At 43.6% G+C, this 22,793-nt stretch overlaps 1 protein-coding gene across 4 annotated transcripts in view; it reads left to right on the top strand.

The window, feature by feature from the left end:
• The first annotated feature begins 10,157 nt into the window (after positions 1–10,157).
• The window catches only part of runx1t1 (RUNX1 partner transcriptional co-repressor 1), a 110,865-nt gene continuing 98,229 nt past the window's right edge, over positions 10,158–22,793 (top strand). For all 4 annotated transcript variants that reach the window (XM_080788247.1, XM_080788245.1, XM_080788246.1 and 1 more), the window contains exon 1: positions 10,158–10,759. In XM_080788247.1, the coding sequence (XP_080644373.1) occupies positions 10,732–10,759 (28 nt within the window). In that variant the 5' untranslated portion in view covers positions 10,158–10,731. The remainder of the gene's footprint in view (positions 10,760–22,793) is intronic.

Below are 22,793 nucleotides of genomic sequence, written 5' to 3'. Positions count from 1 at the left end.
TCATCTCCCTTCTACTCTCTGTCTCTCTCTCTCTCTCTCTCTCTCTCTCTCTCTCTCTCTCTCTCTCTCTCTCTCTCTCTCTCTCTCTCTCTCCCTCCCTCCCTCTGTCTCTGTGTCAATACCATAATTTAAAAGGATCAATAACATTATACAAACATTATACAATTCCTGTATTTAAAACTGTATTAAAAGTTTATACTAAGTACAAAATATACTTAAAGTATACCAAAATAAGTAAAAGTAGAAGTAGAAGTAAAAGTATTCAAAATCAGAAATACTAGAAAATATATAGGCCTATTAATACCTCAAAATAGTACTTAAGTACAGTATTGATTAAATGTACTTAGTTTTGTTGCCTTCACTCCATACTGAAGGAACCCAAGACCTGGGCTCTGGATGCACCGCCTGACCGCCCGCCCGATCCATGCAGTCACTGAGGCATGTACAGTAACTGAGGCATGTACAGTAACTGAGGCATGGGTATTCCCCGACGGCCATAGTGATGGATCCAACATACCAAAAGAGTCGCTTCGATGGAAGTCTTCCCCTGTTCAAAAAACGGTCATGATGATGATGATGATGATGATAGCAACAGTCGCTGTGTCTATCCGTCGGTGGGCTAGACGAGACAATTATGGCTCAGGAAAGGTGAGGCTGCTCCCATGAGTTTCTGTATACATGGTCGTGGAAGCCTGTAACCTGAGTGCCAAAGTATCACAGTACTTTACAGGAATGCACTGCATGTCCATTCACTTACTGTATGGCTTTGACCTGTGAGTATATGTACTGTAGTATATCGTCACCATGGGGAAATGGAAAAAATATAACCTGTGTTCCAATGGATCCAAGGCAGTTATTATTCAGTTACAAGCTGATTAATAATTTTCATTGGTTATAAAAGCTTTTGTTTTTGTACATCAAACAGCGAAATTCACAATACGTTCTGTTGTGATTCGACCGCGTCGAGTGGAGAGGACGTGTCGTTTCTGGAGACAAAGGAGCGATGTGAGGTGGTTAATTACTTTCTTCACGCACCAATAAGGCACTTACTGTACATGATCCATAGAAGAACTCGCCTGTGCGCTCGTCATCATTCTGAATTGATTCTAATAAAGACATTTGCCAGGCTGTTGAAAGGAAAAGCTGCAAAGACATTACAAAGAGCAGAGAAGTGTCATGGCAGCTGGCTTGTCTTGTCTCTCTATGCTCTCTGCTTGTGGGGGAGGCGTGTCCTGGCAATCACCTGGCTGTTCTCCATCCAGCAATCACCTGGCTGTTCTCCATCCAGCAATCACCTGGCTGGCTACTTAAACCTGGCTGTGACTACACTCTGTTCTCAGTTATATTCTCAGCTAGTGCACATGCTGGTGCAGCTATAGTACTAGGTCAGTTCTACACGCTCTTAGTTTAAGACCAAGATTCTTCTTGATTTTTAGTAACTTTTTTGTAACTTTTTTGTAACTTTTTTGTAACTTCCACAGTCAGCCTGGCAGCCTCCCATGTAGCTTCAACCTGGACAGAAGAGATCAGCAGATCTACAAGCTCTTTGACAACTCATGTTCCTTGCTACTTTGGACTTTGTGCATTATCCTGCTTTGGTGAAATTCTATTTAAGTTATTATTCTGCTCTTGTAGCTTGTACCTCAGTTTAATAGTGAATAAATACACTTTGGTTCACTTTATCTTCATCTCCTTGTCTGTGTTCTGCATTTGGGTTCACTCACTGTCGACTGTGACAAGAAGAGTATGCCTGGGGCGCCCGCTGGCCAAGCGGTCCAGGTGCATGCCACATATACTGTAGGCTCTGGCCTGACGCGTGTTTGAGTCCCGTTCATGACGACCTTTGCTGCATGTCTCTCCCCTTCTCTCTCTCCCTCTTTCCTGTCAGTCTTCACTTGATACTATATCAATAAAGAGAGTATGCCTTCTGTGCTGTTTCATAGAGTATACTAGTGGGTCTGGGGACCACCACGGGTGCAAATGGAGAGTTAAGGATACATTTTGGTTTAATTTATACACTGTCAGAATTAAATGAATGAATGAAACTTGGGATCCTTGAAATCCAAAAGGATTCAGAACCCCTGATATTATAGCATGTACAACATACCGTCGTATACAGTATCTGGCTTCCTAATCTGTCCGCGCCGTTGAAAGCTGATGCCTCCCCTGTAAGTGTGTTTTAACGCTCTCGTCCGCTGAGTGCACTTCCAGTTGTTCAAACACAAGGCCCGTCTCGGCAAATTAATTCATCCCTCCTTCATCCACTTCCTCCACCCCCTCACCCCCACACCCCAGGAGCCCGGCCATGTTGGAACAGTAAAAAAGAAAAGAGTATGACTGTGCTGACATTACTTGTTGATCTGACCTCATCAAACCCTGTACACTAAAGACACACTCATCACATGGCCATATGTTGATCTGACCCAGCCATGTCAAAGCGCCAGCCCAGCAGTCTGGGTGGATGCGTGCACATGACCTCGACCTTTAGGGCGAGGTCGCTTCTCGCCCTCGCTCCTCTTACTGGTTATAGTCTTTGTTATATGACCTGGCCAGGGAATCAGACCCCAAACCTGCCAATCTCAGAAGTGAAACAAGTGAAAATCTCAGCATCAGCATCATTCTGGCCTTGGAATTAGGCCTGGTGGAGATAGCAATATGAAGTCAGCATTGCTCCCATGTGCTTCTATGTCTGCAGACATCTATGGTTGCGGTGGTTTTAAAACTTTACTTTGATTTCAAGTACCCCCAGTTTGTTAGGCCACGGAACCCCCATTTGATGCAATTGTCTATTTGTGGGACTCCAATCGACATACAATATCCTGACTGTGTAATTACAGAACTGAAACTAATCAAGGGCCCCTATAGGGCCCTCGGGCCCCTTGTTTTACATATTATACGTATTATAAATTACTTCCTTGGCACCTTGGCATCATGCACAAGTAATGTGGTGATCAGTCAAGTGGTTTGCGAGATTAGCCACAGTGTGTGCCTACTGTGTGTGTGTGTGTGTGTGTGTGTGTGTGTGTGTGTGTGTGTGTGTGTGTGTGTGTGTGTGTGCGCACTTGTGCGTGCATGCGTGTGTGTATATGTATACTGTATATATATATATATATATATGCTCGGAAAAGATTACATTTGCTTCATGCTGTTTTATTGCACTTTTTATTTTAGTACAATAAAACAGCATGAAGCTAATTTAATCTTGTCCGAGCGTCTCTGGAGTGTGCGGTCCCTTCCTCTTCTAAGATAAATTTTCCTTGGTCTGCATGCATGCATAGGCCTATATACACACCGGTGTATATATACATATAAAACATTTAATTTAAGTTAAATTTTGCATTAATTTAGCTTTCTGGAATGGAACAGAAGTTCTGTTGTCTAGCTTGTTCTCTGCCATTGCCATCTGTTGCTGTTGCTCGTCATGGATGCCAGTTCCCACCTGATGTTGTGTGGGAGTCCAGACTGCTCCAGACCGTACTGAATAACTGTTAGCTTGCATAATGTCTTCAGGCTAAGACTCAAGTCTAAGATGCGTTAGTGATGTGTTAGTCCTCCAAAGAGGATGATACAATGTCCCACCATGCAACTGTAAATAAAATTAATAAAAGGTTAGCCTTTGCCTTTGGGCTCAACCTTCTTCCAAGAGAAAGTCTCTAGATTGAACTTCCAAAACTCACTGGAGAACTGATAATCTCCATTGTAGACAAAGGACAAATGTTCCGTACATCCTTCGGAAAGAAGGTGTGCAGAAGACATTTTGTTTCCCGATGATGGTGGCAGAGTGATCTGATGAAATAAGTGCGTGGGAGCCTCCGGTGTTAATTAAACATTGCCTGCGGTTGCTTTTCGGATCCACACCTCAAAGTGTGCTATTGCATGCCCTGCAACATCCTATATAATGCAGACCAGAGCTCTGGTTTTACGTCACACCATGCTAAGAAAACACACAGCTGCGGATGTTCACATTGCAGAGCTGTGTTGATGCCGATGTTCTAGCATTGCAGCTAGTGTTGATGCTTAGCTGTTGCAGTGTGTGATGCTAAGTGGCTATAGCCTCAGGCAATGTTGATCCCATGCCTAATAATTACGGGGACTCCAATGGCATTTGTTTACTGCAACCACCACCTTATATTGACATCCCGCAGCCTTTGTCTCTTCGTCCCCCTGGATGTGTGTGTGTGTGTGTGTGTGTGTGTGTGTGTGTGTGTGTGTGTGTGTGCGTGTGTGTGTGTGTGTGTGTGTGTGTGTGTTTTGCAGGAGGCCGCCCAGTAGGTGGGAAAATCCAGGAAGTCTGCTTGTCTGTGCGCAAGTCTATGTATCAGCGACAGCACGTTTTTCCTTTCAGAGGCGAGGTATCCTGTATGTGTGTGTGTGTGTGTGTGTGTGTGTGTGTGTGTGTGTGCGTGTGTGTGTGTGTGTGTGTGTGTGTGCGTGTGTGTGCGTGTGTGTGAGAGAGAGAGATATGAATGCATATAGGCCAAACACATGCATACACACGTGCACGCACACGCACACACACACACACACACACACACACACACACACACACACACACACACACACACACACACACACACACACACACACACACACACACACACACACACACACACACACACGGGATAGCTAACTTCCAGGAACCCCTGCAGCAAAAACAGGCAGTGTGTGTTTCCTGCTCTTGCACACTGTTATCAGGACACACACACACACACACACACACACACACACACACACAGTCACACACACAGATCGTTGCTCCTGCAGGTTTCCTCAACGCCCATCCTCGTGCCTCCGGCCATCAAGATGTTTGCGTGTGATTGTCATGAGCCGGCCCACTCCGAGGGGACACACCGAGGGGACACAAAGGAACCAGGAGGCCCGGCGCCTCCGCAGGATCCCACACACACACACACACACACACACACACACACACACACACACACACACACACCGAGAGAGTTCATCTTTGTTGCGAGTGAGCACTTACTATGAGACCTAGCAGATCATGTCTGTGCGTGCGTCTGTCTGTCTGTCCGTGTGTCTGTCCCGCTATCCAAATATGGAGTGTGTTGCATCAGCAATCACTCAGCTCCATATATGGGCACAAAAGGGGCCAGGTCCACTCAGCTCCATATATGGGCACAAAAGGGGCCAGTGATTTGTTTGTTGTGGACCTGGCCCCTTTTGTGCCCATATATGGAGCTACCGGTATACATCCAAAACCCAAATATGTACGAGCTGCGTTCGCTTCCCGCGTTTGCGCGTCTTACTCGTGTAGATTGGGGGTCCCAGAGATTGAAGAATGTCATCTCTGTCATGTCTAAAAGTCAGATCAAGTAAGGCATTCATTTACAAAAACTTCCATGTTAAGGCATTTTTAAAGAGCCATATAGCCGAAAATAGTGAAAAAAGCAGATGTTGTAGATCTGCTATTATTGTTTATTTTTTATGTTGACAATGGACATTTGACAATCATGAAATGCCCAAATAAGGGACAAAGTATACATTTCAATGGTTTATTTAGAAATAGTTAGTGCATGACACTGATGACACAAATACACAAGAAAGCTAACTTTCAACTAGAACACTACTGTGGGCTATATAAAGGTTAATCTGATGAATGCAATCTCTCTCTTGATGGAATGAAATTGATGTCCCACCTGACATTTTACTACATATCTGGAGAGACAGAAAGGCCCTTAATTGTTACTGGACAAACACTCAGCAATGATTACTAACACAATAAAGAGCTTTAACATTTTTTAACAAAATGCTTTTTGTTATAAGCATCAAAAGAATAAACCATATATCACTTACATCATCATCTTTAAATTAACAGTGAAGGATTTACCGTGAGAGGATATATGTGCAGAGCACAGCATTGACGGCGTTAAATATTAACACTGAATATTGCATTGGAATTCACACACTTTACAGGATATTGCACCAGTAGGTGTGAACTGCAGAGGTGGGGAGTAGGCCAAAAACTGTACTCGGGGGGGAAAGTATTGTTGCTTTCACTTTCATCAAGCCTCTAGATGCAGCTGGACCACGGCTTGGTGGCTTCGGTCACGGACCACTACCGTACACTAGGCCTACTACCGTATCTTGACTACTACCGTACCAGTCCCAAATACATTAGACCAGTGGTTCTCAACCATGCGCTTTTCACCTTAATCACATGTGTGTGCAACACACTTTTGTTTTTGTTTAGTCCTTTTCTCGCACCTTAGGTAACGTCCTTAGCATAATTATATCACGTACAGTATATCTGCTGCATGCACCTTTACAGTATCTTCATAGTGTCTTATCTCAGGTACCTCTATAAGAAATATAAAATAAAACATAATAAGGACACTTATCTCAGGTACTTACCACACTGGATAGTTAAATGATACTATGTGTAAGATAATTTCTGATTCTGAACCATTTTTCTTTGCATGTGATTGTCATGAGCCGGCCCGCTCCGATTGGACACAAAGGAACCAGGAGGCCCGGTGCCTCCGCTGGATCATGCACGCACGCACGCATGCACACACACACACACACACACACACACACACACACACACACACACACACACACACACACACCCTCTGTTGATTCCAGCATGTCTGTAGTAGTTACTAGTTACTCTTGCGTATAGCCTGTCATCTTTGTCAGCCATCAACAAAAGGAGCTGGGAACATAAGCAGATTGTGTATAGAGCATAGAGAGAGTCAAAGTCTATGTCATCCTTATAGGTTCTCCTCTGAGGGCACGATGCCAAGCCTATATGCTCCCCAACATAACAAGGAAGAGATGCAGATAGGGAGCCAAAAGAGAGAGAAACCCACAATGACACTATTGCAGACAATTGCCATTAATGACATCATTTCGCCCCACACTCCACAGAGAATGCATGGGGAGGAGAACAATGAAAACTGTGTTGATGGAAAAAACAATTAATACTGGATGCTTTTACATACAGAGAGAGAGAGAGAGAGAGAGAGAGAGAGAGAGAGAGTATACTATTATGTCAACGGAAATGCAGTGATGCATCATCGGCGTCAAATTAAATAACGTTTAGAGGCTGACAGACTTTTACAGTGTGCCTCTGTGCGTGTTTGTCTCTGTGCTATGTGTGTGTGCGTGCGTGTGTCTGTGTGTAATCTAGCAAACCACTGAACCGATGGGCACCAGAGTCCCTGTGCATGCTGCCAGTAGGCTACATACTGTATAATATTTAACTTTAATCATATAACGGAAGTCAGTGGGTCTCTGAAACCATGCCCGAATTTGGAGTCGTATGTCACGTCACTGATATGTTGCACTCAACATTTCCAAGTGGGCCTTGTTCCAGAAAAGGCTAAGAACCGCAGTCATAGACGGCTGACGTCACAGGCTGCCCTGATGAGGTCCAAGATCCACATCCACATGGGAACCATGCATGCTCTTCTGATTTGATTTGTTGGCCTATTTTAAAAACATTTGCAGAATGTGTAGAGTACATACACGTTACTATGCCTGTAACGGGAAATAGTATTAGTCTGCTGATGGAACATTTTCTCAATCAGAATCACAGGTTTACAGGTGTAAAACAATGGGTGAAGTTTGTTTCTTATGCAAGGTCCATAGTTTTTGTTTTTTTTGCCAGAAAGAGAAAGGATAAAAGAAGACAGCTGGGAAGCATAGAATATCAGTGCACGTGATACTGACCACGACTAACCTACTGACAATGACTAACATTGTTACTTAATACTGACATGATACTGACCATGACACACTGGCATGATACTGACCATGAGACTGACATCAGAATCGTTTTGATCCGATGGACATTTTTTGTATCGCTTTAGTTAGTCTCATTTGTTTTTAGTCTTTTATTTTCAATTCTAGTTTTCATTCATTCATTTAGTTAACTCTGATAACCTTGGTGTGACACATTGAGCAGAGACCTCCTCGAGAACCCGCGGTTCAAATGTGTCCGGTGAACTATGTTCTTGGCACTCTCCGCTGCCCTGTACAATAAAGCAGAAACGGACTGCAAAAAATAAGCTTAAAAGGGAATGACTTGACGTTATTGGATTGTAAAGTCAATTGACTGGTTCCCTGGGCTGGCGGCCAGCCGTTGGACGGGGAACTTTACAGACTGTATTTATCACTGGCGCAGAATCTGTTCCCATGAAGAGATGACATCATGCCAAAGCTTGACCTAGCCGCCCTCGTGTCATTGGACATCAATGACTAGTTGCTGTAGCATGTTTTGAAAAGCGGTGATTGCCGGTTGGTTCTCTTGTGTGTACAGCCACACATGCACTCGCCCACTTGTGGAGAATATGGTGATGGATGACTCATCTGTCCATATATATTTTTTCCCCACACATCTCTGTAGAGTAGCCTAGGGCTTTTGCACCACTTAACCACTTCCAAACTGGTGCCCCAACTATGGGCATGCTACAATGCCCATTTTTGCAAACTTCGTAAAAATAGGTAGATGGAACACAACCTGCATGCTTTGTCATTCTACGTCACCCGAGCAAGAGTTGCTGTTTGTCCTTACATAATATCATCTATGTCGGGTGCCGGAAACCTCATATGTCCAAAACTGTTATAAGCATTCAGATTCTGAAATAGAAAAAGAAGCAGAACGACAAGCACGAAACGTGGCGTGTCGCGAATCACGCCATGTTGCGAGCTTGTAGATCTGCCACTTCTGCTTTTGTGTGATGTTTGTAGTATGCTGTCCTCCATAGTTTCTCAATGCCTTTCCCATTTAGTCACTATCCCTGTGGAAACACTGGCCAGTTGAGTCTTTTTGACTTAAGCTCCTGCCATCTATGCCACCATAATCATCTGTCATGGTCACTTTAGATTAGTCGACCTTTTTTGGCGCGAACCACACCACTGTGTGCGTGCGTGTGTGTTTGTGTGTCTGTGTCTATCTTGGGAATGTGACAATGACCATTAAACAGCTTTTTGATATTCAGTAAGCATACTGTTTGCCTGCAATTGGCTGCCAAAATTAGGCCCTGTTTCTTAAAAAAGAAAAAAGAAACTGTCACAAATGAAGGCAACATCCAATCAACCCAAAATTGGAATTGCACTTTGAGGGCCTCAATTGAGCACACCTTCAAAATCAAAAGCGCGTCCACGGGTTCTGCCCGTATGTCGTAGTAGAAACTCTATTCCCCTGCAACTTCTTTGGGTCCTGACAGCCGCAATCCACAACATACACAGCCCTGGGTATAGGTCACCCCAGACTGGTGGGGATATGCGCCCCTCCGAGCAGCCCTTTCCAGTTGATGAATATGCCAATGAAACACATTAATTAACAATATTTAAATGTAAATAAATAAGTGTGATGAAAAGGGCTAAGTTCCACCATGCCGCAGGCCCTTTACAGAAGAGCGGGCTACACGGTGCATGACTTGCTCAGCCATGCACTTCAGTTCTTTCTAGGACTGGTTGTTATCGCAGAGCTGTAAACGGAGAGCTTCTGCTCTGTGCTGTCCCTGGCTCTGCGGGTGAGATGACTTCCAGATGGTGTGGGGAAAGTGTTTGCCTTGGGTTACTGCAGGCCAGGCTGCCTGCCTGCCTGTCTGTGCTTTCTCTGCAGAGAGGGGGGGGGGGGGGGGGGGGGGGGAGTGGAAGAGGGAGAGATTTGTGGGATTGTAGAGCGGTGAGATGGGGGTAAGAGACATATATATATATATATATATATATATATATATATATATATATAGAGAGAGAGAGAGAGAGAGAGAGAGAGAGAGAGAGAGAGAGATTGAGAGAGAGAGAGAGAGAGAGAGAGAGAGAGAGAGATAGCTACACAGAAAGAGAGGGGGATGTGGACAGGATAGCCCACATTATCAGCAGTCTTGTCCATAAGACATAATACTCTTAATTGCCCAGTGAAACACACTTCGACTTGACCTGACCCCGTCTCCTTCCTCCCTTCTACCCAACCTGTTTTTAGGGACACACAGATGCTAGCTGCTCACCTCCCCTCACCCTCCCTCTCCCCACTGCTGCTCCCACCAGCCCCGCCCACCGCCACCTGGCTCCGCTCCGGGCTGCGCAGACGGGCAGATCGCACCGCCGACTGCAGGCAGAGCACCGCTACACAACACTACACTACTACAGACTACACTCAGCTCTCTCCCCCCAACGCCACAGCGACACGGCACGGGCGGGCGAACGGAGAACGCACGGCACGAAGTCCGAACCGAACCCCCCCAACGCAACGCCGGAGTGGAGAGAGACAGAACATTAGACCTCCGACTTTGTGAATTGCTCCTCCTTTTGATCTAGAACGCGAGAAGGATTTTATCTTTTTAATGTTTTGAAGGAGAGAGGAGAGGGGATCGGGAAGGAGGGATCGATCCGATCATATCCGAGAGATTTCTGTCCAGCGGCAGCTCGCTGCCTGGCTCCACTGCATCCTTTCTCCTTTCTGACATCTCTCCCCAGTTTTATCATCACCATCACCCCTGGAAGGAGGCGTTTATTACCGCTGGGACTGCACGCGTTTCTCCCCCCAGCTGTTATTTCTTTGTTATTGGAGTTATTGAGCTCCAATTAAGCTTGAGAATCACAGACTGTATTAGCTACACGTGTGGACGGGCAGGATTCGCTTCTCTCTCTCTCTCTCTCTCTCTCTATCTCTAAAAAAACGGACCGCGTGTAACGGAGTGGACCGAGGAGGGACTGGAAATTATTTTGCCCCCCCCAATCACAACACCGTACCGCATGGTGGGAATTTCTGCGCCGTTTCAGTGTAAGTGTCATTAATCATTATATATGTTTTGTTTATATTTGCCGTGCCACTGGTTCTCAAATTGGGGTCCGGGGACCAAAATGCCAATGGGGTCCTGCAGTTATAAGCCCTATTTTAGAAATGCAGGCTATTCGAAAGCGCACAATGTTCTGACTAGATATACATACATAAATTGTAGATAATAGTAGATTATTATTATTAATAATTGTTATTGGGGGGGGGGGGGGGGGGGCTTTGACACATTTTATGGGGCTATAGGTCCAAATAAATTAAGCTACACATAGGCTAAATGTGGAGGTACCTTGGCATTTTCGTTTGAGAACCACTGGTAGCTGTTATGCAGATGCTTGTCTCGCCTTTTACGCGTTGGTTTATGTTCTTTGTGACTGGCACATTGCATTGGTTAATATCGCCCCTCGGTGCGCCGAAATTCCAAAGAGCCTGTGTTATTAAACCAAAATTGCTGTTGCAAATGTTTACCTTTTTGGTTTTGTTATTGCATTTAGAGATGAGACAGATTGAATGTTTGACAGCGAGAATGCTTTGTCCAGTGGAGTGAGCATAGGAGGCTGGAGTCCTGCAACAGATACACCTAAGGTTTGGAATTGGATTCAGAACAGGCATGCAAGGCGTCTGTTTCTTGGAAAATGATTTTTTATTGTTCCAGGGGAGAATTAGCCTAATGCATAAAAGCGTTGAATAGGCTAAGTGTTTGCGGTGAGCAGGCTTTTTAAGATGTATATGCCCTGACAGTTTACACTACGAGGAGATATTTCAAATATTGCAGGGGGAATTCACATTTTTTTATCACCCTAGAATTCCCCACCATAAAAGGGAAATAATGTACAAGACTACAAGTCACTCAGCCATGCAGCATAACGATCCGGACCGTATTTAGTCCACTTGGTTCAGGTCTTTGTTGAATTCTGCATTTTATTATGAATTGAAAAGGCAGTAGGCTAGCCTAAAACACACACACACACACACACACACACACACACACACACACACACACACACACACACACACACACACACACACACACACACACACACATATCTGAAGATATTTTCTATTTATAAATTTTATTTATTTTGTATTCCTACTTCCTACCATTGACAACCTATATAAGGCAAAATTTCATTATGCTTTAAACTAGGGGATTTACATGATCCTGAATCCATTCCAGGCTTTAGTTTTGCATGAAAAACAGCCTAAATTCTGCCATAGCCACTTGCCCAAATGTGCCCAAATGTGATGAACTCATCACATTTGTGATGATGGCTATGGCCGTTTAGAATAGCAATTCTCACTCTGAAAATGTGTTTTCAGAGTGAGAAGAAAGCATTCATTTCATGGGGTGAGCTGGGTTGTTGATGCCAACGTAGAAGTTCACGACCATGCAAGCCAGGCATGCAGCCAGTCTGGTCACCCACTCTCTCTCTCTCTCCCCCCTCTCTCTATCTCTCTCCCTCTCTCACTCCTTCTTTCTCTCACACTGTCTCTTCGAGTAGCAATCTGTCAAAACCGATTTTCTGTAAGCAAAACATCAGCTGACATTCAAACAACCCCCCCTCCCCCCTCAAAGAAAGCACAATGTCCGTCTAGCGTGCTTGGATGCAGCAGCACACATATGCCAGTAGCCTAGCCTTCATATAACTCCGAGAGGGTAGCCTATATGGAACCAAATACCCTCTCAGAGTTCCATTTGTGAATTAAGAATTTAGCTTTGAGGAGAGAGCTCAAGACCTTTGCATTTGAAAAACAAAACCGTCACAATATGTCAAAATGCATCTCCCCAACACCAGATGATGTTTGTATGTAATGACGCCTATCTCCCCCCGCCAAGACTTGTCTTTGTCACTGCTTTAAAAAAATCCTCACTTGACCGGGAAAAAAAGGCGCATGCAGGCATGCATGGGGCAAGTCAAAAGAAAAGTCTTCTTTTTAGTCTGGGGCGGCGCGTTAGGGTTCAAATTAAAGGCTCAGGGATATATTTTTAAGACCATGGGAATCTCTTTTTCTCCTTCCACCCCCTGGCTGCATGGGAAAAGTGCCGGCATGCGGGCTGAAGGAGGAGGTTTGGTTTGTTGCCGGAGTGCATGGTGGTGTGTCTGCTTGGTGCCCGACGGTTCTCACAGCTCGGATTAGAGAAGAGGGTTAAGAAAATATCTGTCGGATGGCTTTGAACCTTTTATTTTGCATGCCAAATCTTTCCCAATGCAAAAAAAAGAGAAAAGCCCTTTACGTATTTAAGGGTATGATTGTTAAGCCCTTTCAAGCGGCGCGCCCGCTGCAGCAGATGTGGTTTTGAGGGGCGCCTATGCCCAGCTTTGTGTAGCCTCGGTACACATCTGTGAAGAGAAAAGCCTGGTCACAACCTAAGGCAGAGACGCTATCGGCTGTGTCGGTCCGGAGAACATCCGCAGGGCTCGAAATTAACTTTTTTACTTGGTAGCACTGGTGCTCCCAAATTCAGAATGAAGGAGCACCAGAAAAAAATTAGGAGCACCCACCAAAATTTTACGAGCACCAATATGTAATCGATTTTTTACATTCATTATTATTACACTTGTAGCCTACAGCAGTGGTTCCCAACATTTTTCATGTCAAGCACCCTCAAATTGACACTCATTAGCCCACGGACCCCCATTTGAAAATATATGCCAGGGACCCCCATATGAGAAGATTTTTACGGCTCTAGCAGTGATTTTCAGTTATTTACATTTCAAGGACCCCCAGTTTGACCTGAATTAGGCTACCGTTCCCCATTTCTATCTCTGGGACCCATAAAATCAAAGTTAATTTAACTGAGTGTACAAATGTACAGTGAAATTGGTTTACCCATAGTATGTAGTACACTCTCAGAGTTTCAGACCCATAAGGGTCCATTTGGTTCCTAACTATCATTTAACCGAGGACCCCTAGGGATCCCCGGACCCCACTTTGGGTATGAGATGCTATTTTTGTGGCAATAAACCAGTTGAAAATATAATTAAATTCTAAATACTGTCTCTGCTATAATTTCTGAATTTGTAAATGGCTACAAAACCCTTTGTTTTATGTAGGCCTGCTTTTTGATTGAAGTAAAAAAAAAATATATATATATATATATATATATATATATAGGCCTACTGTATATATTTATGAGAAGTTATTTTCATAACGTCATCATAAATGTGTGTGTGTGACTCCACACATTCCATTCAATTGAGCCCTTTTGTTGTCTCTCACAGCTGAGGACCTCAGGTCCAGCTGATGTTGATCACCCAATCAGTCCACGGACTGACGGGAGGTTAGAGGAAGTAGAAGAAGCCAAGGAGATATTTCTTTAAACAATCATAACTCTGGACAGGAATGGACTAGGAACTTACTTTTTTTTTTACATGCTCAGATCTTTATGCTCTACAAGTTTAAATCATCTCGCGGGAGGGAACCGGCCCGCGACACTTTCGGTCGCGATCGTTTTGGTCGCACTACAGTAATTATATGCAGTAGCACTGGTGCGCCCAGTTATATTTTGAGATCGCACAGATTAAAATTCAGGCGCATTTGCGACCAAAATGGTCGCTATTTCGAGCCCTGATCCGTCAGATGTATTTCCCACGGATACAATATTTTTCCGACCAATCACAACACTTGTTCCGAATGTAAATGGATTTGTAAAGCATCAACGTCATTTCCTTGAGCAGTACTTTCGCCAAAATCCTGCAACTCCCGCCCCAAAAACATTATAGCGTCTACAGCGTACAACAGCCCCAAAAACATTATAGCGTCTACAGCGTAGGTCTTGCCCAGCGTGAGCTTTGTGTGTCTGTGTGTACCACGGAAATGTGATTGGCTGAGCCTGAGCATGGAATGTGATGTATAAGAGCGCCCCTCACTTCACACGTGTGTGATTATTTTCCACACAGAGACAGATGATATTTCCTATATTATTAGAGCTATTATAAAACACAATTTGAGTTTTTCCTGAAACTCACATTTCATTAGGACATGGTCTTTGAATAATAGCCTATACCAGTATTGTGGACATCAAGGATTGGACATTTGCAAGATGATCTAGTTATCTATAGGCTTGTGAAGCTTATTATATTACAATCTACGGTATCTATTCGTAAGTCACCTGCAGTCTTTAAAGTGACATCCCATGACTTATTTTAATTAATACAAAATATAATGCTATATTGTAACAAATCTATAGCATAGGACAACTGGGCAGTTGGTTAAGTACTGTTACTCATGTACTGTAGGCTACTTAAGCAACATTTTGAGGTACTTTTGAGTATTTCCACTTCCCAATACTACAGAAGCTACACAGGCCAAGCAGAGGTTGCTGCGTTTGGATTGAGTGGTGTAGTTAGTAGACCAGTGACAAAGTGGGTGCCGTGAGACTTTGCGTCACGGCCCATGACGCAAGTCCAGGGGTGTCGCAGAATGTATATTTGGACTTTATCAATGTCACTTCAGTTTATCCACTTAGACCCTCTATAATTAGTAAGGCGGACCTGAGTTAAACTGTACTTAGTGCGTTCTTTTTCAGCCCATTAAACTGTATTTGGTGCGTTCTTTTTCAGCCCAGTCTCTTCACCAAAAACAGCCAATCTACAAGCTCACAACGCGTCACATTGTGACATGTTGTGAGCTTGTAGATTTGGTGAATAGGGATGCTGGGGCATTGACTGGTTAAACGCCAAGTAAAGTTAAATAGCCTACTGTAACTTTGGGGAAAAGATTTACATATTTACCATAATTACCGTTAATATGACAAAAGGTTCTATAAAGTAACAATGTAATTCAGGGGTGGCGTGGAATTGAAAAAGTTATTTACAGGGGTGAACCTGAGCCAAAAATGTCCGAGAACCACTGGCGTAGATCTTTGGTCTCCCACGCAGGGTGGATATAACATTACGGACTTCCGCTTTAAACTCAGAATTACAGGGCCTGCATGTGTGTGCTTTTTCATGTTTAGAGCAGGGGTTGTCAAAGTGAGGTCCGGAGATCCCCATGGGAATCTCGAGGGGGTTCCACCGGGGTCCCCAACTACATTGCAGATAGTAGTTAGGAAAGTCCATAGACTTAGCTCAGTTGGCTGGGAAACGATTTACGTCATAAGTGCTCTAAACAAACATTGTAAAACCCTCAAAGTCCATAGACTTGGCCTGTAAACAAGTTACGTCTAAAGTACTCTAAACAAACAATCTAGACAAATCCCATAGACTTGGCTGGGGCATTGGAGGGGACAAATGTAACTAATGCATATCACACTGGGGGTCCTTGAAATTAAAAAGCTTGAGAATCACTGTGTTAGACAACGTGACATTTCCTGTACCTTTCTGTACAGTATGCATGCATCCATCTGCTGTCTGTTTACGACTGCAGGTAACAGCATGTAGGCAGAAAGTATATATAAAGCTGGACATGCAGTTCCACCTCATCATGAGCGTCATTTAAGTCTCTAGCTGTCAAAGCGCTAGCTGTTGTTTTCCATCACCTCATCACACAGAGAGGCTGCCGTTATATAGCGACTGACTTGACTGAAGGGACCATTACACAGAGTGTGTGTCTGTGTGTTTACAGAGATAAAGTGAGAGTGAGAGTGAGTGAGATTGAAGGGTAAACAAGTTCGGAAGTGAGGGGGGGGGGGGGGGTGCTAAATGATGCCTGTGTCATTGCCTGTGTGTGTGTGGGGGTGTGTGCGGCATTCGTGCAAGTGATCACGCACCCATGCGTGTGCGTGTCCGTCTGTCTGCCTGTCTGTCCGTCCGTCCGTCCGTCCATCTGTCCACCCGCTGTCACGTGATGAAGGCAAGCGGCGGTCTGTCCGTTTGCTCCACTCTTCCAACAGCTCCGTGTCAAGCGCACTTCCTCCAGGGGCCATCTGGATGTTGCAGCACACCTGTTAGTTAGCCTCCCCCCCACCTCCCCCTCTACACACACACACACACACACACACGCACACACCCACTTTAACCCTAGCGCTTTGGTTCTCAAAGTCGGGTCCGGAGAACCCCAGGTGTCTTTGCGGGGGTTCTAGGGGGTCCCCAGCTAAAGTAGTCAATAGCATCACATCATTTTAACCCCTTTATCCATTTTTGGCTAGTCAAAAAACAGCATCTGATATATTTTTTATCTTGAAAGTATTGGAAAAAATCTTCTCTTCTGGGGGTTGCTGGCACAAAACATTTTCAGATTGGGGTCCCCATTGGAGCCACATATATGTCAATTTTGGGGTCCTTGACATGAAACTGTTTAAGAACCACTGCCCTGCTAGCATCCATTTTTTTTAGCTACAGTCCCCACCAAGGGGCGAACAGCGGAAGGGAATCGACATGCATCTGAGTGCGCTTCTTGCTTTTCTTGATTATCCTCTTTATCGAAAACACAATTGATATAATAAGAAAATAAAATAATGGATAGTTGCCATTACATTTCTCTGTCCCTCCACTCCAGTCCACCCTCTATTACAGTAGGTCTCAGGGTCAAATGTGTGTGACCCTTGCAGCAGAAATACCTACCTTTAACAGTCCATCATACTGTAGATGCTTTAATTAATGGAATGAGATGACTTGACTGGACTGGACTGGACTATGACAGACTAACAGTTTATGCCATGAAGTTGCTCCATCAGTGTTTCCTTTCTTTCATCAGTGTTTCTTTTCTTTTTCCTTTTTCCTTTGTTGGTACTGCTGTGGGTTATGGATGCACTAAACAAAGTTTCATTGTATGTCTCGTACAGTGACAAATGAAGATCTTATCTTATCTTATCTTAGAAATGACAGCATTTTATTCTGGCTTTCACAAATGCACAGGCAACAAGCACACACATGCGTATGCGCAGGCGTGCACACACACACACACACGCACACAATGTTTGGTTTGCAGATTGAATGAGTGACTTTGTAAGGGAGCGTGTAATATTCCGCAGAGCAATATTTTCACACGCATGCATAATGTATTGTATACACGCTTGCTGCGCAATGCACATACCCGTGCATGCTTTGATTGATTGCATTTGGTTCCCTTTGTAGAACCAAACATCTGTCGCATTGTTGCAATGCTGGCCACAGCCTAGATAATGTGCTGGTTCATCCAAACATCGTTTCATTTTTTAGGCCATAATATAGTCTAAAGACTATATATAGGCCTATATATATATATATATAATATATAATGCTTCAAAAGTACCAGATCTGCAAGCTCAAAATGTGTTACTTCGTGCTGCGTTTCAAGCTCGAGGTTCTGCTACTGTTTATGTTTTTGTGTGACGCTGCAGTATGATCAAGTACGGTAGGGCGCTAATCTACGGAAAAACACAAACACGTAAGATACAGTATGCAGATAAGAGGTTGCTGCCCGACAACACTGATACATATATCCACGTTGCGTACAAGAGAGTTCAGTGTGCTGGAGTCACTCGGGGGCTCCTTTGCTGTGATATAATTACAAGGCATTTATGTTTAAGGACACCGTACAGACGTTTGGATGGTGTCCAAATTGACGGCGCTTTGTGCTGTAAAATCCTCTGCGTTTAAATTAAACTCTTGAGTGTGCAAATGCAATCAAATGGAACCCTACGAGTCTGTTTGATTGCATTTGTACACGCTCAAAGTTACAAATGGATGGATTAACAGAGTATTGTTTGAGGAAGGTATTTTTAATGTGTATGCCATGTGTGGCCATGTGCTATAGAAATCCCCAATGTTGATTTAACTCTGAATCTGTGCGAATGTAACCGAATGGACCCTGTGGATTGAAGCAAAAATACAATTGCACTCAAATCCTGATCCTCTAATATTAATATAACTAACCAAAAAAAGCTGATCACAGCCTTATGGGTCCATTTGGTTACATTTGTGCACTTTCAGAGTTACAAGTGGATAATTTGACTGTGTCCAACCAAGGCGTATGTTAATGTTTAAGGACAAGGAGATTGCCAGGTCGTCCTGTGCTATGGCACTGTGGGTAAATGCAGATGAATCCACAGTTAACATGCTGGGGACACGGCAAGGCCTCCCTAATGCATTTATTTATCGGCTCCCAGGGCTTTACTTTATCTCCCACTTACATGATGCCTGCAGAACCCAAACTAATCCACTTTCAACGGAGTTAATCACGACCCGATGAAATGGCGAGGCTGACTGCAGTGCGAGCGGGGTGGCTGTTTTTATTTAAAGAGGGACGTTTTGGTTTAAGCTGATGACACATAAACAACATTCAGAAATAGACACAACTACAAAAGCCTTTATGGTTTTAATTGACTGACTTGGGGACAGGGGGCTGTGCAAGATTTGACAGCCATCTTCTTCTTTTTTCTTCTCAAAATGGTTTGCTTTGATATATATCCCAATTCCCCAAAACATGAAGCCATTCTGTTTTAGTGATGAGAACCAAAAGCTGGAATCTGAAATGTTACTATAACTCTGAGATTCAATATTGCATGCTGCCTTAGAGCACTATTTCCCACGGGAGGTTTCAAATGGGTCGCGAAAATATATATTTTATTCAAAAAATAAATAATAAAATTAGCCACCACATTCATTGGTCGGCCCTTGTGTCCACCCCCGTGGTTCTGGATAAGTATATATTGTAAATAGGGTGTCTTTTATGTGAAAGAACAGCTACTGATTAGGAGCATTATTTGCACCTGTGCTGATTACCAATACCCCCTGCACCTGTTGAAAGCCTTTGAAGTGTGCCATCTGTGTCAGTTCTACGTGAAGTTTACCTATATCATGACTTCTGCTAAGTAAAGCAAGCATTTAGCTACTTATTCCTTTTACCACCACATACTGTACAAGAGTGAATTTTCTGTAAAGTAAAGACAAAACGAAGACATTGATTGAACAATGAACACTACATGCAATCTATTCAATCAGCATTGGGTTATCTATCAAATAGATGTAATTTGTATGCTCCTTGTTTGTGTAATTAATATTGGGAAATGGGAATTAGGTCGCCTGGTTTGGTTTGTTAAATTGGTTTAACAGTGGTTAAACCAACTGTACTGACAGCCATCTCCTTTTGGAAAGACGTGCAGGGTTTGTTGTCACACTTTTACACTGCTAACTTGTGAACCTTGTGTCACCTCGTTCATGGATGGCGAGGCGGATGAGGACGCGACACTGAGGCGCCAGGCGAGGCGCTTAGGGTGGTAAAAGCCTCCATTTTGAACACACACAACTCAAACGGCACCTCTGATGAGGGCCCGATGGAAGTGCGAGACGCCGGTGGTAAACGCCACCATTTTGATCACGTACACTCCAAACGGCGCCTTCCTTGAGTCACTGTTTTCGTTTTGTTGGGTGTTATGTGTAATTTACACAACGCATGATGTGTCGTGTGCTTGAAAATCTGTTCTTTTCAGCGAGCGACTCCGACGCGAGTATCAATCGAGCTTTACTGTTTGGCTGGAAAGGTAGCATGCTATAATGGAAGCCATTGTTCTCGCGTTAATACAAATCAAAATACAGCATTTTTAATCTTGTTTAAAAAAGAAAAACTGCCTAATGATGATATCACTGGTTGGCGGGTTTCTGAAGTGTCCACAGCCCTACTATGAGACACAGACCAAGTAGGGAAAAAAGAATTGTATCATAAGCGTCATCATTATTAGTGAGGACCAATTATATAAAGATAGGTTGAGAATGGGTGAAGTCGTTCTTTAATTTGGGGATCCTTGACATGAATAAAATGTTTGAGAACCACTGGTCTAATAAATGACATACACAGGCTTTTATACATACTCTCTCACGGTGTATAATTAAGCTCAGCTGTCCAGACACTGGACTGTCATTCCCTGACGTGTTCTACTGCAATTATTTCCTTCTCTTTCATGTATTTCCTTTCAACCTTTCAAAGCTTTTGGATTCATCATGTTTTTTTCATTTGATTACGTCTGGAAACGTCTGACTCCAGTGTTCGGGATGGTGTAATGGGAACGTCGCATGAAAAACGTAGATATAGGCCAGATATGACATTAGCGTGTGTGTGTGTGTGTGTGTGTGTGTGTGTGTGTGTGTGTGCGTGTGCGTGTGCGTGTGCGTATACTGTTCAATCTCCTCCATTATACGCAGTCAGTGTATTTGGAGTTGAAGGTGCTTTTTGTGCCCATGATTTCTTCTTAGGTGTTGGTAATATGACAGACTGAAGTGACCAATGTTGCCTGTGAATCAGAAGCAACTGAAACATATTTGTGCGCTTGATAATGTCTTTTATAATATTTGAGAAATTATTTGGTGAGGTCCGCGCAAGAGAAATGGTTGTTGGTTGTATGGCTAAAAAAAAGGATATATGAGTAACAAAGTAGTGGTTAAATGATCTTTGCTGGCACGCAGAAACCTCTCCACATTCATTTGTTTGGTCTGAAATGAATGACCTATTTGACTACATACTACACTGACAGTCACACAAAAGTAAAGTAGCAGATCCACAAGCTTCTGCTACTTTTGCTATGTTTGAATTTGAATCCTGAAAAGTAACAGTTTTGGACATATGAGCTGTCCATGCACTCGACAGAGACGATATACTGTAAAGATCTGTCCAGATGCCAAGGAGAGTTATACAGTAGATGCAATCTATAAGCCTGCGTGTGTGTGTGTGTGTGTGTGTGTGTGTGTGTGTGTGTGTGTGTGTGTGTGTGTGTGTGTGCGTGTGTGCGTGTGTGTGTGCGTGTGTGTGTGCGTGCGTGCGTGCGTGCAGCCCTGTAGATCGATATGCCTATTGATGGTTATCAGTGAGAGGACAGCTAAGCTCACAGCTTATTGGATTTCATCACCCATGAAAGAGCACCATTGATATAAAAGTGCGTACGTGCGTGTGTGCATTTGTGCGTGCGTGTGTGTGTGTGTGTGTGTGTGTGTGTGTGCTTTTGTTCTTTCATGTATGCATTGCAAAGAGAGAGAGAGCGAGAGAAACGTGTGTGTGTGTGTGTGTGTGTGTGTGTGTGTGTGTGTGTTTTATTGTGTTCATATGTTGGCCTTTACACAGAGCTATATAATGTCAAAGTCAACAGTGAACGCCACAAACGTATTTTTACTGGCCTTGTTCGTGTTTTTACCCTAGATAACATGAGACTTATAGACCAAGTCGATACAGCAGCGCACGCGCGTGTCGGCGATGCCTCCAGTTTCACGGAACGCCTGTTAATACTATTAAATGTTTTTTTATTCCAGAGAGTCACGCGCCGGCTTAGGGAGACAATAGGCTGCATAGTCTTGCCTGCACAATTCAATTAAACTCTTGTTTGGTTTCAATTCTACTTCCAGATACATTCAGTTTGAATTCAGCCTCGTCTCGATTCAAATTCAGTTCCCGTGCAAATTTGTTTCGTGTTAAATTCAGCTCTTGTTCAACCCGGCCCGGATCAATTCAAATGAAATATTGTTTTATTCAATTCAGATCCCGGTAATAAAAACGCATCTTCGATCGATATGCATTGAAGTTGGGGCTTGATTTGATTAATTTATTAGATTCCCATGATCTTAGCTGTACTGTTACGGCAGCTACTTGTCCTGGCCTCTCAACCAGCATTGTGGTGAGCAAACTCACCAAAACATTACAATACAACACAAAAACAATAACTCAAAACCTTTCTAATACATACCCTAGCTCTGTTACATTTAATCTTTGGCCTTATTGATAGATCTCTAACTCAAGCTCAAAACTCAAATAACTATGTGCAGTATAGCTCATATCCCCCCCCCACCTTTCTCCTAATTTTTTTACATTTGATTTAATACCACTTCTTGTGTGAACAAATACTCTCTGCATACACTCTAATTAAATATATCGCAAAAGTATTGGGTTGTATTATCGCAGCGCTGGCAGAGCAGTCCAGCAGGAACAGAAAACAGATGTAAGCTAAATGAGTTGCAGCCACTTTAAAACTGCAGCAATGCGAGAGGCGAAGGATGGAAGATGCACCAAATCCCAGCGGGGGATGCATTCCTTACAACACAAGAGAAAGTTGTGGTTTGTGGTGTCAAAGGGATGGGCTGGCATCCGTCCACCCCTTACCAGCAACTAGGCCGTG

Source organism: Protomyctophum bolini (assembly GCF_963924005.1).
Source record: "Protomyctophum bolini genome assembly, chromosome: 17".
Classification (NCBI taxonomy): Eukaryota; Metazoa; Chordata; class Actinopteri; order Myctophiformes; family Myctophidae; genus Protomyctophum; species Protomyctophum bolini.
Note: the sequence above shows the minus strand (reverse complement) of the source record. Positions and strands in the feature narration are given on the sequence as shown.